This window comes from Melozone crissalis, unplaced genomic scaffold, assembly GCF_028551555.1.
Source record: "Melozone crissalis strain CALT ecotype California unplaced genomic scaffold, PUWL_Pcris_2 ptg000007l_1, whole genome shotgun sequence".
Taxonomy (NCBI): domain Eukaryota; kingdom Metazoa; phylum Chordata; class Aves; order Passeriformes; family Passerellidae; genus Melozone; species Melozone crissalis.
This window is the reverse complement of record NW_026535785.1, coordinates 10,806,783-10,829,421: the sequence shown is the minus strand read 5'-3', so window position 1 is coordinate 10,829,421 and position 22,639 is coordinate 10,806,783. Positions and strand designations below refer to the sequence as shown.

The window sequence follows — 22,639 nt, the reverse complement described above, 5'->3', positions numbered from 1 at the left end:
TATGAAACGTGTTGGGTGCATGCAATAAATCCAAAACGCGTGGAGGTGAGCAAAGGGCCCCATCTGCTCTGTCCTAGAGCATGCTTGACTAGGCTTGTCATGGTCCTACTATTAAATTGGAATTTTTTCCCTAATCTTTGAGTTAGACATGACCAGATTTGCAAGCAGATTTACAATTTTCACTAATTTTCCTACCATGACTTCAAACCATACTTAACAAAAATACATTCTGGACTCTTTCAAAGGCAGATTTACTTTTCTGCAGCTGTTTCCCATAGATCAAGCTCTTAGCTTGAAGGTTAGGGTTTTAAAACAGCATGAAGATGAACTTTGAATCTTATACCACTCCCCACCCCCAGCAAATTATAGTTTGAGAAGCATCAAAAAATTATTTTCATAACCAACCAGAAGTAGTTTGCACACATTGCAGAGGTTGGCTTGTGGTTAAAGATAAGTATTTAATGGAAACACTTCCACATGTATAAAGGGACTCATTAAACTATTTCTAGATATTTAATCTGCTTCTATTTTCACAAACTAACTTGAACCCTCTTTGCTCTCTAGCATCTTGAATGTGTTGGAGCTTTTCACCCCCTCCCTTTTTTTGAGTCCACATTTAATCCAAATGATATATGTCCTACTATTAAGACTTAGAACTCCAGAAATGTATTTGTCATTACCAGACTTTGATCATGAAGTTTGCAAACTCTGACATATTTCTTTCAAATTCATTATTTTTCTAATTTTTAGACTTTTAATTTGTTTTTATTTGTGCATGTTTTTCTTCTTTGTTAATCGTAGTTACAAAAATTAATAGCAAAAGTCCATTCTATTTCACTTTTGCTTGTAGATATTTGTGGTGATAAGAGTATCAAATATTTTCCAGTGCTTTAAACAACACTGTACCTTTTATTTGCCTCTTGAAAAAGATAAGAGACTACTGTCTAAACAGTTCATGAGGAGCACTTTAGAGTAGATAGAAAAGACTATATAAATCTCTTTTGGTAATTCTGGGAGCCCTTTTTCCTTGTGGTTTGTGTTTTCCTGGGAAATACTTTACCTCCAATTGATAAATTTAGCACCTTTAGCCTCCACCTCTTTAAGGATTGGCTAGGAACAGGAAAACCACTGAGGAGGTTTATTGATAGGGGGGTCCCATGTAGAGAACAACACCCTGCATTCTGTACTGCAGTCTCTGTTTTGCTTTTGCAGACCTAAGGGTCAGTGCTTAGTCATGCAAAACTGAGGCTGACTCCTCAAGAGTTGTTTTTTACTGAACCCTACAAGAGCACCGTGGTGCTTCCAACATGGGTGACCAAGGAATGAAACAGCTTTGGTTTGGCTCTAGAACCAAAATAGCATTCTGGGTGTAGTGTTCTGTATCTGAATAAAAGCTTTTAATGCCAGATGGACAATGGCCAATTTACAAAGAGTGATTTTTCTTTTCAGTTAATATATATTTAGGAGAAAAAGAAAGCAAATCTTTGCCACAATCTTTTACAACCTAAAATATATTTTTTGATGTGTTTTGAGGCAGACAAGCAATGAAGCTTCAACTATTTTTGTACAATTAGAGTTTTAGATTTTTTGTCAACTCTTAAATTAAAATTACAGGCTTCTTTCTGAGATTCATAAAGGATCAGAGACAGTTTGAAGCAATTCCAAGGTGCAACTGTACAATGAAAGTTATGCCAAAGGCTTGAATAAAGGTGAAAATCAAAATGTCCTAAGTCTAATTCTATGTTTGCTATATACAGCCACAAAGAATGGGCACTGAAAGGGGTAGTGGAAGCATTTAGGTTTGTTTTCTGACACAATTCTTCTTGAAAGTCATTGTGGTATTTAAATATTGTGAAGTCCAGAGATGATAATGTTCTGTGGTCCTTGCAAGACTGGGTTCTGTGCAATTTATCCTAATATGTGTCTATAGGAAATTGTTTTTTCATAAGTTCTTTTGTTTTGTTTTGGTAGCATTTTGTTTTCAAGAACTTTGAGCATTGTTAGTGATTTTGGGAAAAGAGATTGTAACTTCCACGCAGTTTCTTTAGTCTCCTCAGTAGTTTAGACTTAGTCTCCTCAGCTTTGGAGGAATTAATTTGTTTAGGCAAACTTTCCCTATGAGAGGTGGGAAAATGCCACTTCTAAACTGTATAGGAGAAAGCTAGTGTTAGTAGAAATATTTCTGACACTAGGATAGTAAATAGTTACTCTGCTCTGCAAAACACTGGCGCTATGTGACTGAATTATCTAAGCATTAAAGCAAGAAAAGTGTGAAAAATGTATTTGATTCATATTCAACTAGATTAACTTTTATTAAGTATCATTTTTCGCTGTACTTAAGGTTTTTTAATCTGTCCCTAGATGATCTCAATATGACCCATCAGCACTGTGTTCTGGCTGGTTTGTCCCCTCGGTTCAGCTCCACTCACAGGGTGGCAGATGTAAGTACCAAAACCCTTTCACTGCCTGGTCCCTTGCAAAGCCAGTGTCCTGGTGCCATCTGTGCAGCACCCTGGTGTCTTAGCAGAATTGTGCTTCATGCCATCCTTATGACTCAAAAACTCTTTGCATTAACTGCTGCTGTTTATTTTTGATTGAGGTACAGTTGGTTCTGTATTGGTAGTTGGCCTTAACTCCCAGCTAGGCTTATCCGATGTGAATTGTGAGTGTGCTGCACCACACCTCATGGATTGCTGATGAAATCTAGTTGAGAAATAGAAATTTTATGACATTTTTATTGTACCTTTATAGTGTTCAAGAGGAACATTGGAATACATACTTGGACAGTGTGAACTGGCACTCCAGAATTTGCAGACTGATTCTGATTCAATGGCTTTGTCTTTGAAATCACTGGAAGCTGCAGTGGTGAAGCAAGTAGAAGAAGTACATAATGAGGTGAGATGATCTACACTGAAAATACTTCAGCCAGGTCTCAGCAGTGCAGTCTCATGGAATTAATGGCAATTAAGTGTGTGCTTACAAGGCATTGCTTTTTATGAGTTTGCAATGTGGCTTTTATGACTTCTTTACCTGGGTACAGTAAATAATTGGGGTTATCCTGGAAGTTTTCATTTTTCCTTCTTAAGATCCCTCTGCTGGTAAAGTGAGAGAAGTTTCCCAAAATACTGCAGCAGAACTGACAGTGTGATGGTCAAACAGACTACTCTGGCACTTCTCTAACAGAAAGGAAGAGAGAAGGGATTAGAGGGAAAGGAGCAGGTAGATTTTTTCAGTTATTCCTCCCTGGTTTTTGTTGAACCAGGTTTTTGCATAATGCCATGGGTGGCACAGTTGTGAGCCCTAAAGTATGTTCTGAAGAAAATACAGTGGAAATAATTGTGAGGAACATATTTAAGCAGGTCATTTAGTGCTACAAAAGATGTAAATGTATTAATGCACTTGGACAGGATTCCACTGAAGCTGGAAGTGCTTTCTTGCTTGGAGCTGTGCTTGTATTTCTACTAAGATAAATTAGAAGCTGTACAAAGGTCATTTGCACTCAAATTAGAATTCGTGTAAAATGTTTAAATTTCTGTCTGCTGAGGAATACAATATTGTGTAGTGCTGCTAAAAGTTTGTAGAACACATTTTGATCTGTATTGTGTTTACAGCTGGTAAAATGGAGCATAGTGTTGGCAAAAGATTCACGCCCTTGACTTTTACCAAAACAGCTCCTGGGGCAACTGAAAGGAGTCTGATGCATGCAGGGGTTTACAAAACATTAATCAGGCTCAGTCCATAAAACTACACGCATATGTGGTTTGCACAGCAAGGGCCACAGGCACAGCTGGGATAAATTTGCACGGGTCCTTTAACATCAAAGCCATGTGCTGTTTACATCAGGTGAGAGAGTAGCCCCTGGTGTTTGCAGTCACCTGAATAATTTTGCAGTGTGACATACGGGGATGTTTCCTGTTACACATATGGGATATACTGTAACAGCAATCCTTGTTTAACTTGTACTTATTGTGCACTTAGCAGACACACTGGATCTATATTTAATTTGAAAAGAGACTACCCATCCACCTATTTTTCTATTATTTTCTTTTTTTTTCCCTTAATTTTTTATCCCAAGGTCAAATCTTCACTTGCTATTAGAGTGCTATTTAAATTTCATTTATTGCTGCACAAGTAGACAAAATTTCTAGGGGCTTATCTCTGTGGTAAATGCCTAATTTTTTTTCAAACATCAATGAGCTGAAAATATAAAGACTTGTGAAGCTAATACAACTTTTCTTGTATATAAAAGCTTCCTACCTTGTTATATGATACATCTTTGTCTTTTCAGGCACTAATACAGGTTTTAGGTTGAAGCTTTATGAGGCAGATGGAAGAACAAGAGCCTGTTGTTTCTTAGAAGAATCAAACTGATGAAAATGAGTCTTTCATTTAACTCCCTTAGTTTTTAAGCAATTTTTAATGCAAAATCAAAACAGCACTAAAATCTAAATCTTCATAGGATTAAAGAACTGCCAGTTCTCCCAGTTTCCCAATTTTGCCTCTGTATTTCTGTTATACAGCTTTCTGTGCTATTCATAAAGCTCCTTGGATTTTTTTTTCTTCCTCTGAACAAGAGATCATGAGCTTGAAATGAGACAGTATCTAGAGGTGATGATATTTTATTTTTAGATATTGTCATAACTGAAGTTCTTCAGTTTTAACTCTTATAAAGAGCCATTCTTCTTGGTTCCTTATCTTCCTGAAATGCTACGGGTCCATTCTTTTTACCCCCTTTCTGCCACCTCCAAAGCAATCATCAGAGAACATTAACCAGAACAGAACCATCACAGTACCTAGCTAAAATCTACTAGTTTAGCAGATTCACAGACTGTGCTGAAATTAACTGCTCTGCCAAATGAGGCCTGGGTGAATTATCTGTGTCTGCTCCAGGGAAAAAGCCTAAGAGCAGGTCTGAAAGAATGAGGAATGGTTCTGTGCCTTCACTTTTGTACTCCTGGGCAGGAAAATTGACTTGCTGTGCTGATAAAGTGTGTTTGAACTGAGGATCTGAAGCATAGGTGGAGACTTCATTTTTTTCCAGTTTTTTGGTGGGCAGAGAAACCTCTGAAAGAGTATCTGGGGGGTGTCCATACTTGATGTTAGATTTCCCAGAGTTCATTTTTCAGGGCCCTGTCTTGGATGCCTTGACAGAGGTATTCCTGTTGAAAAAGTGAGATGCTAACCTGAGGAGGATTTTAGCATCTCTGGTGGGCAGCCAGGTGGAAGTTTAAATTAAACCTAGCTTTGTTGTCATGGTCTCCCTCACTAAAACAGCCTTCAAAGGAATATCTGAGTAATTGCAAGGTATGTGCTGTGTGTTAGATGTGTGAGTCACTTCACTCCCAGTGTGCACTTTGCAGTTGTTGGTAAAGATAACCTTAATTAAGGGTGCTCAGTGCAGTTTGTCTGTGCAGCTCATGGCCTGGCAGTCTGCACAAGCTCTGCAGTGGCAGGGGGTAGGAGGCTGATGCAGTTACCTGGCAGCTGGGGAGGACAATAGCCTGACAGCTCACACACAGGCACAGCCAGGTTGTGGTTTGGTCAGGAATAGTTTATCCCAAAAGAAATGGTCTTGCACAATTCTCTGAATGGGAACCTCTTGCTCCTCCTGCTTGGCTTTGCTAAACATGTACAGCTGCTGAGGACATCCCAAACAGCTACAGGGCACCTGGGGAAACCACTGGCAACTAAATTCCTGTTAAAGGAACTAAGTACTCCTCAACAGACAATGTAAATGCTCATACATATAAGAATAAATCTGCAGAAAAGATCTTCACCAGCCTGTTCTTCACATTGCAAAGAAAATTTTTCTTGCTCTGACTAATGCAAAATCTGCTAATAGTTCATGTAGGTGTGGGGTTCTTTCAAGGCTTCTGTATTTGCCATCACCAAACCAATATTCAGATGTTCTCAGTGTGGTAAAACACCAGAGGTAGTCTTATTTATGTCATGGGATTGTGTTGAAAATATGGCAGGTTTCAAACTAGGATCTTAAATTTGAAAAGTAGGGGTTTGTTCACATCAGGGTGTGTGCTCAGCTGTAATAATCAGATCTTGATTAGCATGATTAAAACTAGAGACTGAATTGGTTGCCCTGTTGCTTGTGAGGCACAGTCACTTTTGCCTACAGCAAATCTGTTTTTATGGCAGCAGGAGATAAATTGAGCTTGCAGAATGCATGGGGAGGCAGAGACCTGGGCCAGCTGAGTTGAAGGGCTGTGGTATCGGACACTGAGGTCATGGGTGAGAAGGGAGAGGTGCAGGCAGCCAAAGGAAGGTTGGTTGGTTTGTTTTAGCACATTACAGTGAGCTGACAGCATGGTTGGTGGCTACTGGTATGGCAGAGAGGAAATATAGATCACTCACATGTGTGGCATTGAATAACCAGTACTTTTCAGTAATTGGCTGAAGAGCATTGCCTCACAAAATGTCAAATGCTACTGTTGGCCTTTTACTACCCAGTATTGGCAATAATCTAAAATTGGCCTTTCATCATTGCTTAAAGGACAACCTGAAAATATGTTGAGTAGACATGAGGCCTGATTCTGAGCTGACTTGCACAGATGTAAGTCATAAGTGAAAATCAATTAGAAGATGAAAATTATTCCTCAGGCATTCAGCCTGTATATTTTTATATGTAAATATGTTTAAGCTGTGTCCTCTTCAATCATGTAAAATATTTTCTAATGATGACTGAAGTTAGTTCTCATGTATGGGAGTTTTCAAATTAAAACTCTCTGACAAAATCCTTAGCAAGAACTGTTAACCTGAGAGTTTTGTCACAGAAGATGAATGTTCTCTAACTTCCATTCCAGTAGGGCTAGAAATGAGCTTTTTGTGTCTCTCCAGTATTGAGTGTTGAGGTTTTTTTTAGTGGTACAGCTTCTCCTTTGCAGGGAAGGAGACAAACCAAGAGAAGTGAGTTCCTGCTACAGACAGAAGTTATTACAGAAGAGAAATCATGTCACCCTTGCCTCATCAAGATAATTTTCTGTCTCGGAATCAACAAATATTGGTTCAGAGGTCACAGTTCAGAGCAGACACTTGTCAAGCAGTTTAGTGGCCAGTTTGGAGGGTGGAACATTTTCTCCCCAGCCCCAATTTATTAACCCAGGTTAGAGCCACACAGAGATGCTGTGGGATGAATGCAGAGCAGGGTTTGATAGCTGTGTGAGGTGTCAGTCCACATCATTGAACAGCCTTTGCTGCAATTAGGTACACACTGACTTCTGATGAGACCGGCTAATCCTGCAGAAAATGGACTACCTTGTTGCTCTACTTTATACCTTAGACCTAAAAAACTACTCTTTTGTGTCAAATTATATATGTTTTCTATGGGATCAAGATACATTAAATTTTGGCTAATATGCCAGACTGCATTTAGAGTGAAATTACATAGATTATTGCAACAAATCAATATGACTAGGCAAAAATCAGATTGACTGAAATAGATGTATGATGAGTCATATTTTAAGATTGATTTTAATAAAAATTTTTTTTCATTGATTAATGGCCTTGTGATTAATTTCATGCAACCTGTTTGCCAGACAGCACATAATAGAGGCCAAAAAACTGAAAAAGAAGTGAAGAGAGAAAAAAACCAGTTCTTAAAATTCTAATTGAAGAATTAATTTAAGAATGGTATGCTCAGCTTTCACAAAACTGCATATACTGGTTTTGTTTGGTTTTTTTTCCTGCCAAATCATAACTGGATACTTCATACCTCATTAATATTATAGAGGAAACAAAGTTTCCTTCAGCTTTTTTGGTTGTTTTTTTTTTTTCTTTCGCAAGGATGTCATCAAACTTCTGTGCTAAAAAGTCACTGGCTAGCAGTCAGGATTTTATAAAGACATTTTAAGATCTGTGTCTGCCAACTAATCATGTTATCTTTTACTATAATATTCTTTTTATGCACTGAAAATGTAAATATTTTTTATTTAATCTTTAATGCATGGACTAAACCTTTTGTTAATGTTAACTGGACCACTTTCAGATTTCTGTAGTGTTCAGTTTTCTCTTGCAGGAGAGGGAGTGTTAGGTGACAGCTTTGGGCAGTTTCTTTATTCTCTCACCTTGGTTGGTTGTCTTTGTTTGCATCTTCAGAGCTGAGCAGGGATAAACAAATCTTCTTTGTGGTACAAATAATGATTAAAGCAGCTTTGAACTCAGTGTGAAACATAACTACCACAACAAAGATAAATATGGAATTCTGAAGACCAGGACTATGGATTACTGTTAAGGAAAAGCAGCATCTTTGCTCACTGAGCTGTCTGCTGCAGGATGGGAGGCTGTGATTCCTTGTGCCACCCTCTCATTCCAGAGCAACTGGGCTCCATTCTAGCAGTGTTATTACTGCAAGTGTTTTTCCATCTCCTGTGACTGAAACAATTTGAAACCCACAGTGTTAACCACAATGAGCCAGAGTTGGTGCGTATTTGGCTGGAATTTTTAATGTTTGTTTTACATGTACACCATGTAACAAACGGGGAAAAAAGAGAGTTGAGTTTTGCACCTCTCTGGGTTTGAAGAGAGCAGCTCAGGTCACAAATGTCTGTGGAATAGGAATAAACAGCTGGGTGTATTTGGAGATGAACAGTAAGGGTGTGTTCAGCAAGGACATCCTTTGGTAACTGACTCCTTTCCTATGGGACTGTTCAGGTAGAGCTGGATTCTTGCATTGCCCCATTCCTGTCCCAGATAAAGACTGTGGGTGTTTATGGTGCCACATTTTTTTATCTTGCAGGTTGAATTTGAGTGGCTTAGGCAGTTTTGGTTCCAAGGCAAGAGGTATTTGAAGTGCACTGATTGGTGGCTTAAGCCTATGGCTAAATTGGAAGAATTTTGGAGAAAAATGGAGATTATGGTAAGTACTGGTTTTAAAGTTTAAAGCCTCTAGGGCCTAATTCTGAGAGCGCTCACAATTATGTTTTTAATTGTACTGTAGTAAAGGGTTTTAGACTTTATTCAGAACATATGAGAAGCAGAATCAATGTCAGCCTTTCACTGTCTCCTCTTACTTTTATCCCCCAGTAGCCAGAAAAAATGTGAGCAAAATCAGATCCAAAACCCCAGGATTTCAGTTAGTTCTTGACTTTGCTTGTTTTTAAAGTTTGAATAAAAGCCTCATATGAGCCTTTTAGAGCCTCACAAGATGACAGCCATATATTGCAATGCTGTGCACTGTCAGCTCTTTTGTACAACACCCTGACAGACACCTCTGCAGTGACAACAGTGATGCAAGTGTCTGAGAAAGATGAGAACAGAATTGGTCATCTGGACGTACAACTGTCTGTGCCCCACCTGCACTCTGAGAGCAAAGCCAGAACCTGCAAGAGGGGATTCTGTCAAGAATAAATGTAATAATGATTTCTGGGTGCTTCAAATACATTGTGCATTCTTTGAAAAGGGATTCAGTGCCAAGCACTGTTATCCTGCTGCTGTCCATGTAGAGCCTCAGGTGAGAGCCTGTGCTGTCACAGTTCCAGAGCAGTTGCCAATTTGCCTGTTTTTGGGTTTGCACTCAGAAGGGGCTGTGCTGGCAAGCCCACTGTCCTCCTCTCCATCCATCTGCATCAGAAGCTGCTCCTTGGTCATTTCTGCTGGCCACAGCATAAACTAGCCTCAGTTTGCCTGTACTGGCTTGGAAGGGTTTGTATTGCAGCTGAGGATGCTGAGTGCCATTTGTGTCAGGCTGTGTTTGAGGTGCAACAAGAACCTTGGGTCTGACAGGCAATGCTGTGGCTCAGCTGCTGGAATTCAGTGTGAGCTGCCCCAGCAGTGCCTGGTTCAGACTCTGAAAACACGCCCAGAAAAGTGAACATTGCAATTGTGGAATCAGTTGCCACAAGGAATCACTGAACATTGAATTTCCCTACAAAAGGAGGGAAAATATAACTTGCTTATGTGTTTGGGTTTTATTTTTTCCCCTTTTTTTTGATGTTCTTTATGTGCTCACATTCTTGAACGACCCTTATAATTTAAAAAAAATCTTTTGGTTTGTTTTTCTTTCAAATGACAACTTACTCTCTTGTAACACAGGCTTAGATGAGGTAGAGACAAGAATGTTTGATATTTTATATCCATTGTGTGTTGAAAACATGGAAAAACAGCAAACTCTGTAACTCTCAAGAGCTGGGTTTTCTGCAATTGGTGTGACATTGCCATGTGTCTCTAATTAGAAACATGGTGGCGTCAGTGTATCTCCTTTCAACAAGCCTCGGGATGATATTTATCAGCAACCCCAAGCTTGGGCCAAGACAGAAGCTGCTTCTAATTTATATTTTAAGAACCGCTTTAATGTTTTATGACTTATAACATATTAATCACAATTAATTTCGGCTATTGGAGGAGACAGAGGGGAATGTTAATTGGGACTGTCTGTTTTGCCGGGTCTGTCTGTAAACTCGGGGCGCGCTCCGGGCGCGGGGCGGCTTTGGGCGCAGCGGGCGCGGTTCGCGCGGCGGCCGCCAGGGGGCAATGTTGAGCCGCGCTCCGGCGCTCCCGGCCCGGAATTGCGGCACCGTCAGTGAGAGCGATCCCTGGTGCTCCCCCAGCCCCATCCCTGCCATCCCATCACGCGGGAAACCAACCCGGGTTAACAAATTCTACAGCGATTTAGCATTAAAAGTGCGCTGCTTCGGTGCGTGCTTAGCTTCCACGGCTAAGTTAAATCAAAAGGGAGTTTTTGAAGGTACCCGGTAGTCCGCAGTCGATGGGTTGGTTTGGTTTTTTTCCTCCAAATTTGTAACTTTAGCTGGATAATTCTTAAAAAAAAAATTAAAAGAGAGCGAGAATAATTTAAAACGCTAAAAGTAATGTCTTAGTGTTGTTGGTCTTGTTTTGGAAGCATTTTCCTGCTTACAAGGAATTCTTTCTTAAAAGACAGTATTTAAGCGTGTATTCTTCCTTTGTGTGTGAGCTGAACAACTGTTGACATAGCTTTTTTATATATGTATCTACAATGATACAAAAGTCATTCTCAGGGACCTTCTTTGTGTTTTTTTAGGTTTCCCCCTTGTTTAATAATTTTTGAAACTTTCTTTTCTTCTTTATCTCTGATTCTGCTAATTATAATTACTCTTCTGTCACAGCAGAGTATGATATTGCAAGAAGTTTAACCCAAACCTGTGGGCTTTATTAAATATTTTTGTACATTATAGCAAGCACACAATTTTATCATAATGTTTATTCCTGGCATTTCTTTCCCTGAGGATAGTTTTACTTAGAGCTCACTCTTGTGATGTAAATGTTAAACCTTTCATTTGAATGACATTCTGATAAAACATCACATTTCCCACAATATTACCTCATGAATTTATGAGCCATTAAATCCGAAGCAGTTTAACCAATCTTCCTTTTTTTCTCCCCCTCTCTTGAAAATATGAAGGCTATTCATATGTTGGAAGGTTTTTTTTAAAAGTCATCCAAGATTAACACGTTATCGCCTGCAACATCAGGATAAATGCTTGCAGAATTCAAAGGGAGAGTTACCATTTGAAAAAAGACCGTACAGGCTTTGCTTTCTGGGTAAAGAGAAGTCTGAAAAGCTGAAATCTCATGTGATGTGAGCAAGTCTTGCTGTAGCTGTTCTGAGATTCAGTGGAGAGACAATTTGTCTCTCAGGGTCTGATATCATGCAAACCGTGCAATCTGACATTTATTTTAGCTATGAAAATCTGTAACCACCGCGCCAAATCTGTAAGAACTGCAGAAGTCCAACAGTCTTTTTTTTGGTTATTTTGTTTTAGATTCATTCACATGAGAAAAGTAAAATGTAAATCAATTTTTGTTCGTAAATGTAAATCAATATTTTTGTTTGTGGAATGAAAAGTAAGCATGTATGGCTACACTTGCATGTGGAATTTTTGAAGGCTTTTTTAAACATATCTAGTGCTCCTTAAAGAATAAAAAAGGGCCTTACAGTGCTATATGGTGTGAATTGTATTTCCTGCTTTGACAGTCCATTTAGCAATGTAGCAATGTATTTATATGGCAGTTGGCCTTAATAACCTTTATTGACTTTAGTGGGAAAGAGCCAAGACTGGCATTATTAAAATGTATCAATTTCATTGCAGTATAAAATCACAACATATATAATTATGTTTGGTAGGCTAGGCTCCATTTAATCCCACCTATTTATGCAGGAATTTGGCAAGAGAAGAGAGCGTGGAACTGAAATGTAGAGAAAAGTGTGAGTGACTTGGAGCTGCATTTAACAGCACAGCCGCTTCACTACTTAAAGGAATGAAACATAGATCTTGAGGAAGTAATTTCTTAATGGGATAACTGAAGCACAAGTAGTTGTTGCACCATTTGTTTCATTTTTTGGCATTGATAACAGAGCTGAGGATAATGAAATGCAGCACACCTTTTAGTTTGGAGTAGTGCAAAAGCAGAAGTGTGCGCACTCAGTGTAAGCAGAATGATCAAAGTGGCATTTCCTGCAGGCTGGTATCTTTCTGCATAACTTTCACCTTGATCTGTAAAACTTTTTAAAAACTATCTTTAGTCTCATTATTACTGTTGTTCTCAATAACGGGCTTTTTATCAGTTTACACAACTGAATTGATATCAGAGAGCAAGGCTATTTTTTTGTAAAATTATTTTTCTTTCCTTTTTGAGGTCTGTTTCATTATTTGCTCCTATTGCTATATGTGAAGTAGTTTCAGCTATAAGCCACTATTGTCAGGGGCTTACAGCCTGACAGTTAGAATTGAGTCTACACTGAAACTTGAGCTACAAAATCTCAGCCCAGAGCCATTTTTTTTTCTCCCAAATTAAAGCAAGGATTTAAATATGTATTTAAATCAAGAGCATTTCAGTTCCCAGATAACCATGAAAAGCTCTAAGAAAAAATATGCTTTTACAAGGAATTCTCCCAGCTTTTGTAGACTTTGGCATTTTAAACAACTAACCAATTATTTTTAAAAAAATAGGTAATGGGATCACAAACAGGCTGGTTGGTTGTTTAGCTTCTTTCAGAAATTGCATAGCAACTTAACTGACACTTGAATTGGTTTGACCTTGTCAGCCAAAATTCCAGAAACTCTGAGGAATTATTTTAATTTCTCTTCTGGTTTTCCCGTGGTGCTCAGATATTGCAGTGTCACACTTTATTGGAGGGCCATGTGGCCATGGGTGATGGGATTTGCCTAATGAGCTGTGAAATGCAGGAACAACATGGCAGCTCCAAAACCCAAATTTTACTCATGTTTATTGTCTTTTGGGGCTCTCCTTATCTGTTTAGGCCAGAGCCTTTAAATAAATGTATTTTTGGCAGATTATATTTTGTGTACACTGGAAGTCAGATGTTTCTGGAAATGTATCTTTTATCTTAAACAGCAACAGCAAAACCTGATCCTGGAGACTTTTTTTATTTTTCTTTTTTTTTTTTTTCTGGCAATAATTTCTATAACCCCAATATTTTTAGCTGTCAGAAATGAGAGAAAAGATTGAGCATTGTCTGTAGTAGAATCACAATGAAACTGTAAAAAGAAAAAAAAGTGAAGTTGTATTGCACATCTTTGAGGAAAAAAAATTATTTACAATTCTGAGGGAATTCAGACTTAAGCTTCCAAAACAACATGTGTGCTGAAAGCACAAAAGACTGTGTTTATGATTCTCTTTGAAGTGTTTCTGCAACAGGATAAGGAAAATTTTAGAAACTGTCTGATAGTGTTCAGGGTAAATACTTAAACCCCTTTAGAGAATTTCACACACAGATACTGTGCAGCAGAAAAAAAGGATACTTATGTTTCCTAAAGCTGCTACAGCCTACAGCTTTGTACTTAAAGACAGAGGTGTTGAATAGAATTCTTCTGAGGATACATCCAGTGATAATATCTGCAGGAACATCAGAGCAAACCAGTGGATAGCACTTTCTGGTTTTAACCCTTGCGTGAGCCGGCTGAGATCTGAGCTGCGTTGATATGAGCCTCTGTAACATTTCTGTGAGAAACCGGAATTGTTCAAAGGGCAGCCTCGCACTCGGCAGCGTTCTGGGAGAGCGTTGAGGGTGTAATGCTCACTGGCCTGGGCCAGGAGAGGTTTGGGTCCCTGTCTGTGCTGTGGGACAGGAGCTGCATTGCTGATGGCCCAGGTGGGGTTGGGTTGTGTGGCTGTGCCCGTGGTGTGGGCCTGCCTCTGCCTTCCCCTCAGCTGGATCTGCACCTGAGCTGCGAGTTTGGCATTTGTAGGTGCTGCGAGTTTGGCATTTGTAGGTGCTGCGAGTTTGGCATTTGTAGGTGCTGCGAGTTTGGCATTTGTAGGTGTTCTTTGCGCACAACTGGGTCTTGGTGAGCTGCAGTTTTGGGTAACTAGACTTCTGTGCTCTTGTGCTTTATTCTTACTGTGACAAGGCTTCTCTCTGTGATCCTCACTATTTTTATACTCTCAGATGTACACAATTGTGTGTTCTGAATACCTGCACTTGCATGTAAAATGCCATGAGTTCTCTGCTAGTTTAAGGCATAAATGAGTTAAGGCATAAATGCAAATACCACAATCAGCAGAAATCAAATTTGTTCTCCCAAAACCTTGGATGGGTATACACTAGAATAACAAAAGATCTCTGTATTATTAGTGTGTTTATTGAAATAAACACTGTGGAAATAATGATGTTGTAGTATTGAGCTGTAGTTTTACCTATCTCATTATTCATTGCAAAGTCTTTCACAAGGGCATGGAGTGACAGGACAAGGGGGAATGTTTTAAAGTGTTGGAGGGCAGTTTACCTTGGATATTAGGAAGAAATTGTTTACTGTGAGATTGCCAAGGGCCTGGCACAGGGTGCCCAGAGAGGCTGTGGCTGCCCCATCCCAGGAAGAGTTCAGGGCCAAGGTGGACAGGGCTTGGAGCAACCTGGGATTGTGGAAGGTGTTCCTGCCCATGGCAGGGGGGTTGGAACTAAATTGTCTTTAAGGGACCTTCCAACCCAGAAGATTCTATGATATGCTTTAATGTTCTCAAAAATATATTTCCTAGGAGAAAAGCTTAATAAAAGACTATTTGAAGACTGGGAATAGTATTTCTTGAAAAGAAATTAATCTGTATTTTTAGAATTTGTTATATGCTATATATAAATTGATTAATTATTGCCAATATTTAAAATTATTTCTAGTTCTTATTTATTCAGTCCTAGAAGCGATGAGATACAGAACTTATGCATTTGTATTTGTGTATATATGTTTATGAACATGCTACACAGAAAAAAAAAGGATTTGGTTTGATGTTAAAACTGTGAATTACAGTGGTTTGGCAGGAATAATTTGTACTGTGGTTGTTATAAACTAGGGCAAGTTGTGATTTTGAATGAAAGTGGAAGCAAATGGCAGTATGACTAAAATGTCACCATCTACATTGCTGTATTTTTTTTTAATACAGCTAGTGTTGCTAAATGTGGTTTTATTGCTATTGTATTTTAGTGGCTCTGTAACCACTATAAAATAGAACACAGCTGCTTTGCTTTCCAAATGGCTTTGGTGGCAAAGGAGGTGACGTCTTCTGGAAAGCTGCTCCTGCTGCACTGATAGCTCTTCTTTCCCATCTGATCATCAGCCCTAATTCCTAACAAGATCATGGGTGAATAGTGTTTTTGTAATGTGTTCTTTAACAGTTACTTCATCTTTGCTCAAAACTGCAGCTTTCATTTTATACATAAAGAAATATAACTTGGCTTCAGAAGCTGCTATGGAGAGCATTATGCCCTGATGGATTAGGTGCTGATTCTTTTACTGACCCTCTGTTTGACTTGTGCAAGTAACTTAGGTGTGGTTTTCAAAATCAGTCTGGCAATCAAAACATTGAGTTCTGTCTTTGGTTTTAGATTGCAGACAATTTCTGATCTTTAATTCCTCCTCAATTAAATGAGGCTAAGATTTTTTTCTGTATCTGACAATTACTTATTGGCTATTTCCTAGGGAGAGGACATCCTGCATTTGAAGGGAACCGACAAATTTCTGTCTCCCCATGTCATGATTGGAAAGTGTAGATGGGGCCACATAGGAGCTTTTATTATATTTTATTATTTTTTTGTCAGATGGCAAATTCTGTCTGAGTAAGAAAGAGCTTACTGTGCTTTGGCTGACCCTGGTTGTCTCCTGGCAGCTCCCAGGTCTCGTTCTCAGGAGCTTTTGTGTGAATCTTTTTTGCACTTTCTGTTTGTCACTACACATGCTTCTGCTTAATGATCCTGAAGCTGTAGATATAATAATGTTTACTATTCTGCAGTAGGAAGATAATTACTGGCTTTTCTCTGATGTTACAAGTGAACATCAGATTTTGGCAGTTTTCCTTGGACTGCTAGTCAATCTGAACTCTATATAATTTTCACAACAGAGGCACTAATATAATGTTTAAATCTAGCAAATCTTTTAAATTATTCCAGTGAAATAATGTGGTTGTTCATCACAATCAGAGTAGTTTTCACAGGACTCATTCTGAGTTTCTGTAATAGAGTAGAACAATGAAGGGGATGGTGAATCAGGCTGGATTGTTGCTGGGGGACAGGAATGGCAGCAGTGGAGCTGTGCTGGAGATGAATCCAGCTCTGTGCTCAGCATGCAATGATCCACAAAGTGCACTGTTAATAGCTGGGAACAGTGCATCAGTTCATGTTGTCTAGCTGCCTAGGGATCAATATCATTGTGTAATAAACTGAAGTGATTATTTTTATGTGTCTGTGGATATATGTATGCATATACACACTGCTAATAATTACATTTTAGCTCCATCTTCAAGCTGTGTCCTACATGCTAATGGATTAGAGCTTCACCAGCTAGCTAGAAGGTCAATTGTTTTGTGATGTTGTGGTTGGACTCAGCTTGGATAACTGAATTATGAGACTTTTTTACACGGCAGAGTAAGTTAACTCATTGTGATCCTTTGGGTTTCCTTCTGTCCAATGTCATGCTTCCATTTCATGAAAAAGATGTTTTTGTGCTGAAATCATTTGCAGTGGTAGGACCACAGAATTCACTCTTTTGCTCAGAAGTAATGATTGGTTGGTGTTGCTGATGGAGGATAGAAATTATTTTAAGATTAGTCTGTACAAACCAATTGATGCTGATGCTGGGTAGTACCACACAGAGGTTGTACTCTTCAGGCTTCCGTGAGGTGATAGAAAATCTGAAAATCTGAAGAGCCTTACATTTCTTCATATCTTCTCTGACGGGCAAGAGGAAAGAGCACAATGGTGGTGCACATGCAGTGGTAATACATCTATGCCCAGGAAGCAGGGCTGAGGCAAGATGAAATTAGTTCTGTATTGCATTTATGCAGGTGCTCAAAGCAAAGACCAATACAAATCCTGACCAGGTCCTACTCTGAATTTTTATGATGCTTTTGAAAGGATTAAAAACAAACATAATTAAGATTATTAATATTTTTCACTTTCAAAAGTCTCCTCCTGTAGGTGTTATCTTCATTAATACAACCTTACAGGGACTGGTGCTGTCCCTCAGAGGAAGGAGAGGCTGCCATGCAGGTACGCTTGTACAGTCCAGGCTCTTCAAAACATTTTTCCATTACTGATCTTTTGTTGGTTTTCATGTAGGATGTACCTGATACACATACCTATAAAATATTTATACATTCATGGGTCAATTCCACTGGTGGTTGTTATGCTAAAGGAATTGTGAATTTGCAGTAATTACTGGGGAGGGGATAAGATGGGGAAGACAACAGATGAACCAGTCTTGAAAGCTCTTAAAATTTGTGGAGATGTTGAACAAAATAAAAAAGTCTCACTGGATTCTTTAAGAAATCCTAATGCTAAAAAACTTGATAACAGGGCTGTTTTCTCAAGTTTTTTCTTTGCTTTTCATCTTCTACATTTTCTTCTTTAATGTAAAATACTGTAATTGAATCACAGCATTAGCTGGCTTTTCCGAACAAAACAGCAGATTTAGGCTCTTTGCTGCTAGTTTCAAAAGTAATATGTATGGAGAGAGAGCACGAAGACAAAAATTGAGCACATAGATGCATAATCCCAAAGGAATAAACTGACTTCTACTAGACAAGCTGAAAGCTGATTAAAATATTTTTCATCCTTTGGGTATGCAACAGCTTTTGATGATGGAGAGTGTATTAATATTCAGCTGAGCTGCTTGTCGACACTGCAGACAGGTCCCAGGAAAGTCTCTGATACTGACCAGGTTTTCTCACTCTGCTAGAAATCTTTATGAGACACAGAGCAGCAGCCTTGTACCAGGAAAAGCCAAGATAAGAATGCTGCTATGTCTTTATTTTAGAAATTGTGTTTATAGATTTTTAAAGGATTGAAATTTTTAAAGAATCCTTTTAATGATATAAATGCATTTAAATACAACAAAGGAGAAAGATTATTCCTAATTTTAAAATAAAGTTGCTGTAATCTATTAAATTTTCAATTTTTCTGAGTTGTTTGTTAACTTACAAAGATCCAAGTAATAATATCAATGATCAGGATTTTTTGGAGAATGTGTTCCTACTCAAATTATTTTATAACAGTCACATCTGAGGTGGTGGGGTACTATTTTACTAACTTTTTCTATTCCTTTGTAATGTAATACCTACCTTCCAGACAAGAATGAGATGTAAACAGCTGCTTTATCAGCTGATACTTCTTCTGTTCTTTTGTTGGCATGCTGACATATAGAGCGTTTGCTTTTTCCCTTCCACAGTGACTAAATATACACAGTATCTCTGGAAAACATGTCCTAGGCTGTGTGAGGTGCCTTTAGGATGGCTCCAGGGCCAAATACTTCCTGTAGTAGGTGAAAGAGCATGGCTTAATCAGCTTAGTTAACTAAATTAAGCTGTGCTTTTTCTCATGGTACAGCTTTAAAGTGTATTTCATTTAGAAACTGTATTAAATAGTGGTGGAATGACACAAGGTTGGGGAAATTCTGTAGGATTTTTATAGTGGGCTTGAAAAAGATAAGATTTGCTACTTGTTCTGCAATGGGAGAAAGTGAACTAGAGGAGTGTGTCCTTTTTCCTGAAGATTTAAAGGGCAAATTCTAATGCAGTTTAGACTGTAAATGCTTCTCAAACTGAGAAAGTCTACTCTTCTTTTTATCCCCATCTAAGTTTAAGATTTTTATACATGTCAAGAGCTGTCCATTTTCATCCCAGCTTTGGCTTGCCTGCTGGTAGATGTGTCACCAGATTCCATGACTCTACACTATTTTATTGTTCTTTGGAAGAAGTAAACTAAGGCAGTGTGATTGTGAGAATGGGAATCTTTTCTCCACTGATCTTTGAGTCTCAGCAGAAAATATTATTACAAATTAGAGTAGTTTGAACTCAGTTGTTCTTTCTTGAGATGAGTTGCTCTTTCTGTTCTTCATGAGGTACTCCATGTTGAGGAAAAGTTCCTGATTTTCCCACTGGGGTCCTAGTGGGACCCTGCTGTGTGGATAGAGGAGGTTGATTAGCCAGGCACAGCTGGAAACAGTGAGTGCTGAGTGAGCTCTACTCACCTTCTCATTGGCTTCACCTGCCTGGTTAATGCTGCTTATTTACTTACCCCTGCAGGTTTCTGGAAGAGTGAGGGGTGGGGAAGAAGCAACCAGGGAAGCAGTTTCAGCTGCCACGGGGAGGGTGGCAGTGCAAACACGGGCAGAGGGTTGGGAGCCTGTCTTGGCAGAATGGCAGCACTGGGGGCGAGGTGAGTGAGCGCCCCTGGGACGGCAGCTCTGGAGTCAGTGCAGAGCTGCTTCCAGCCTTGGAACTGCCTGTGTGGGTGGAATGGACCTTTGGGTACGGTGGGAATAGAAAACAAGCTTGGCAGGAGAAGCTTAGGAGGTTGAGACAAAGCAGGAAAGGATGGCAAAGGCTCTCAGACAAAAAGGAATGAGGTGGTTTGAGGGAAAGTAGGATGGAGAGGCTTTGCAAGTGGGAAGTGGCTATGGGGAAGATGGCAGAAGATAAAGGTGTAGCTGTGGGTCTTCTTCAAAACCAAATACTGTGGGTCATGATTTCTTTGATTTTTTTTTTTTTTACCCATCCCTTTAAAAACTTGGTGTTTTGATAGAATTCTCTTAATTGATACCTCTGTGCTATAATAATACTACATTTAAAATAAGGGAGAGATAATCAAATAAGGGAGAAATAATCTTTGTTTAAGCAAAAAATAATTATGTTGAATGCAGAAAACTATTCAAAGTATAAGGGAAAGTATTTGCTTTTGATTCCACATGCATAAAAATTATTCAGAAAAAAGATTATATATGCATAAATTTTTTTAATACTTAAAAATGCATATGATGGTTAGGGCTTACGAATTTTTTTTGTGTGTTTATATGGTACATGGATGCATATAGATACATATATGTATGTATATACAGCCATGTGCACACATGGAGGGTAAAATATTTGCCTGTTTCAGTGCTAAGCTGCTCTCCATAATGCCTGAAGTTGCAGAATCTCTCTTAACTGATACAATGTGGTAAGTTTCTCATATTAGTACTTCTCATCCCACTGCTTGGGCACAGTTCTATTATAGACTTCAGTGTTTCTTGATTATATGGGGTGTTATAATTTCCTGATGACTGGCTATGTTATTTATAATACAGAGGGTGTTAATCCTTTGGTGATTAACACTCTATTTGAATTACCAGAGGTCAAAGGTACATTCTTTTATTTGGAGTTTGGGCTTTTTCAATGTTTTTTCCTTTGATTTTTTTTCTTCTAAAGGTTGTTTCATTCTCTGTTTTTTCTGAAAATAATTTTGAGACAATTTGGGGTGAGGAGGGGAGAGAAGAGGAGCATGCTTCTTCCTTAGGGACCCAAGTCTGTTGGAGCTGTTGGCATTAGAACATAAGTTCTCTTTGCACTGAACAGCTCCTCCAGAAATCCTCCATTTAAAAATAATGAAAATCTCATAATCAGAAAAAAAATCATAGTAAAAAGCACATGGAAGAAGATTCTCCCTACTTAAGCCTGTGAAAAAGTAGATACCTCTGTCTCATTCTAAGCCTTTTCAGAAAGATTTATTAAAAATTATAAATGTGTGTACACATATATATATATTTGTGTATGTATACATATAAACACACACTTTATGGGGTATAAATATATATGGCTGTCATTTCAGGTGATGTGGAGGTATTGCAGAGATTCTTGTCCAGCTGCCAGCTGTATCCCAGTCATTGTGGTTTCAGAATTGAGAAGCTATATTGAAAGCCTTCAGTTCTTTCAAAGGCTGTGGCTGTGCAGAAGTTACCCTTGCCCTAATATTTCAGTCCTTTCTGGAAATACCTTTTCTGTTTTTATGTTTTTTCTCAGCTGTGTTCTTTAAAGTGCTGGAGCTGACTGAGAGGGAAGCACCAAAGGATTTTTGCTGTTTTGTTTTTCACATGTTTCTGTGTAACCTTTCCCACAGCTCCAGCAGAATTCAGTTATGTGCCCAGATGTGCTGAGTTGCTGTGTCCACCTGCAAAGCCTTTACAGTGTCCTACAGCCACTGCCAGTGTACACCAAAGTGCTGTGACACTGGCTTTGCTCCCTTCTGGAATGGTGGTCATAGCGCATTTCATAATAGCAAATCTGAGGTACATGTTCCTCCTGGGGATTTCTTCAGGGCTGTGGTCATTCCACCTACTCCAAATCTGGAAAAGTGTGGGCATGATGGAAGACCTGAAAGAGTTCCCTCACTGGTGTTTGTCCACTCCAAAACTTCTCTGGTAGTACCTGAAACTGCAAAAACCCAGTTGGAGGAGAATTGTGTTGGTGCAGCATAGCCCTCTGCAGTGTTCAGGACCTGCAGGTAAACAAAGGAGATGGTCAAAGAGCCAAGGAAACACTAAATAAAGTTAGCAAGCCAAAAACAGAAGGAGAGTGGGTCATCTGGTTGGGGCAATGTTTTGAGCTTGTAGATTGTTCTCAGCTCAAATGATGCAGCTTTGGAAGCTGCATCAGGGTATGATAAACCTCCCTCTGCCTTTTCCAGTAGAGGCACAACTGCTCCTGACTTGCTGCTTGAAGAAAATTCAGTATCACACTAGTCTGAACAAATGTTAGCAGTGTCTCCTTTGCAGAGCTGGGACCTGATTTCACTGGTGTAAAAAAGCTCAGTTTTAACTCAATTACCAGAATGGGCTTCATGCCTGAACTGCTGGATGAAGCCCTGCAGTCTGCCAGAAAGATGAAACATATTGTAGTAATTCTTAAACACTTAACCTGGGTTCCAGACCTGTGGGTGTTTTCATGTTGCTCTACAGCAGATGGGGTGGTGGGTAAATGAGTGGCAGCACAGAGGCCAGTAGCTCTGTCTGGCCACTCATTTGATGGTTGTTTCGCTGTCTGTGTGTGCTGGGTTTCTCTCTGCTCTGCTGCCTGGTGTTCTGCTCCGAGCTCAGTGAGGTGCTGAGATTAGCTGGTTTGTTTTTGTCATAATCTTTCATGTTTGCTGTGACGGATAGGTGAGAAAGTAGTATTTGTTCTGCTCCAGCATGCAAGGAATCCAGCTCAGACACTGAGGGCAATTAGTTCCTATGTTGTGGGATAAAAAGCAGACATGCTAAAATTTTAGGGCTACTTTTTTCCTATACATGCTCCAGGGGGAATGCTGCACACTGCACTGTGGCTTCCTACATGATTTCTCTGTTATAAGATTGCTAAAGTGCTGACTGCCATTCAACTGCTGGCCTGTGGT

The 22,639-nt window shown here is 39.2% G+C and overlaps 1 protein-coding gene across 1 annotated transcript in view; it reads left to right on the top strand.

Moving 5' to 3' along the window:
- The window catches only part of FTO (FTO alpha-ketoglutarate dependent dioxygenase), a 223,985-nt gene that overhangs the window by 56,529 nt on the left and 144,817 nt on the right, over positions 1–22,639 (top strand). Inside the window, exons 5-7 of the mRNA XM_054296237.1 lie at positions 2,362–2,441; positions 2,752–2,895; positions 8,747–8,866. Coding sequence (XP_054152212.1) covers positions 2,362–2,441; positions 2,752–2,895; positions 8,747–8,866 — 344 coding nt within the window. The remainder of the gene's footprint in view (positions 1–2,361; positions 2,442–2,751; positions 2,896–8,746; positions 8,867–22,639) is intronic.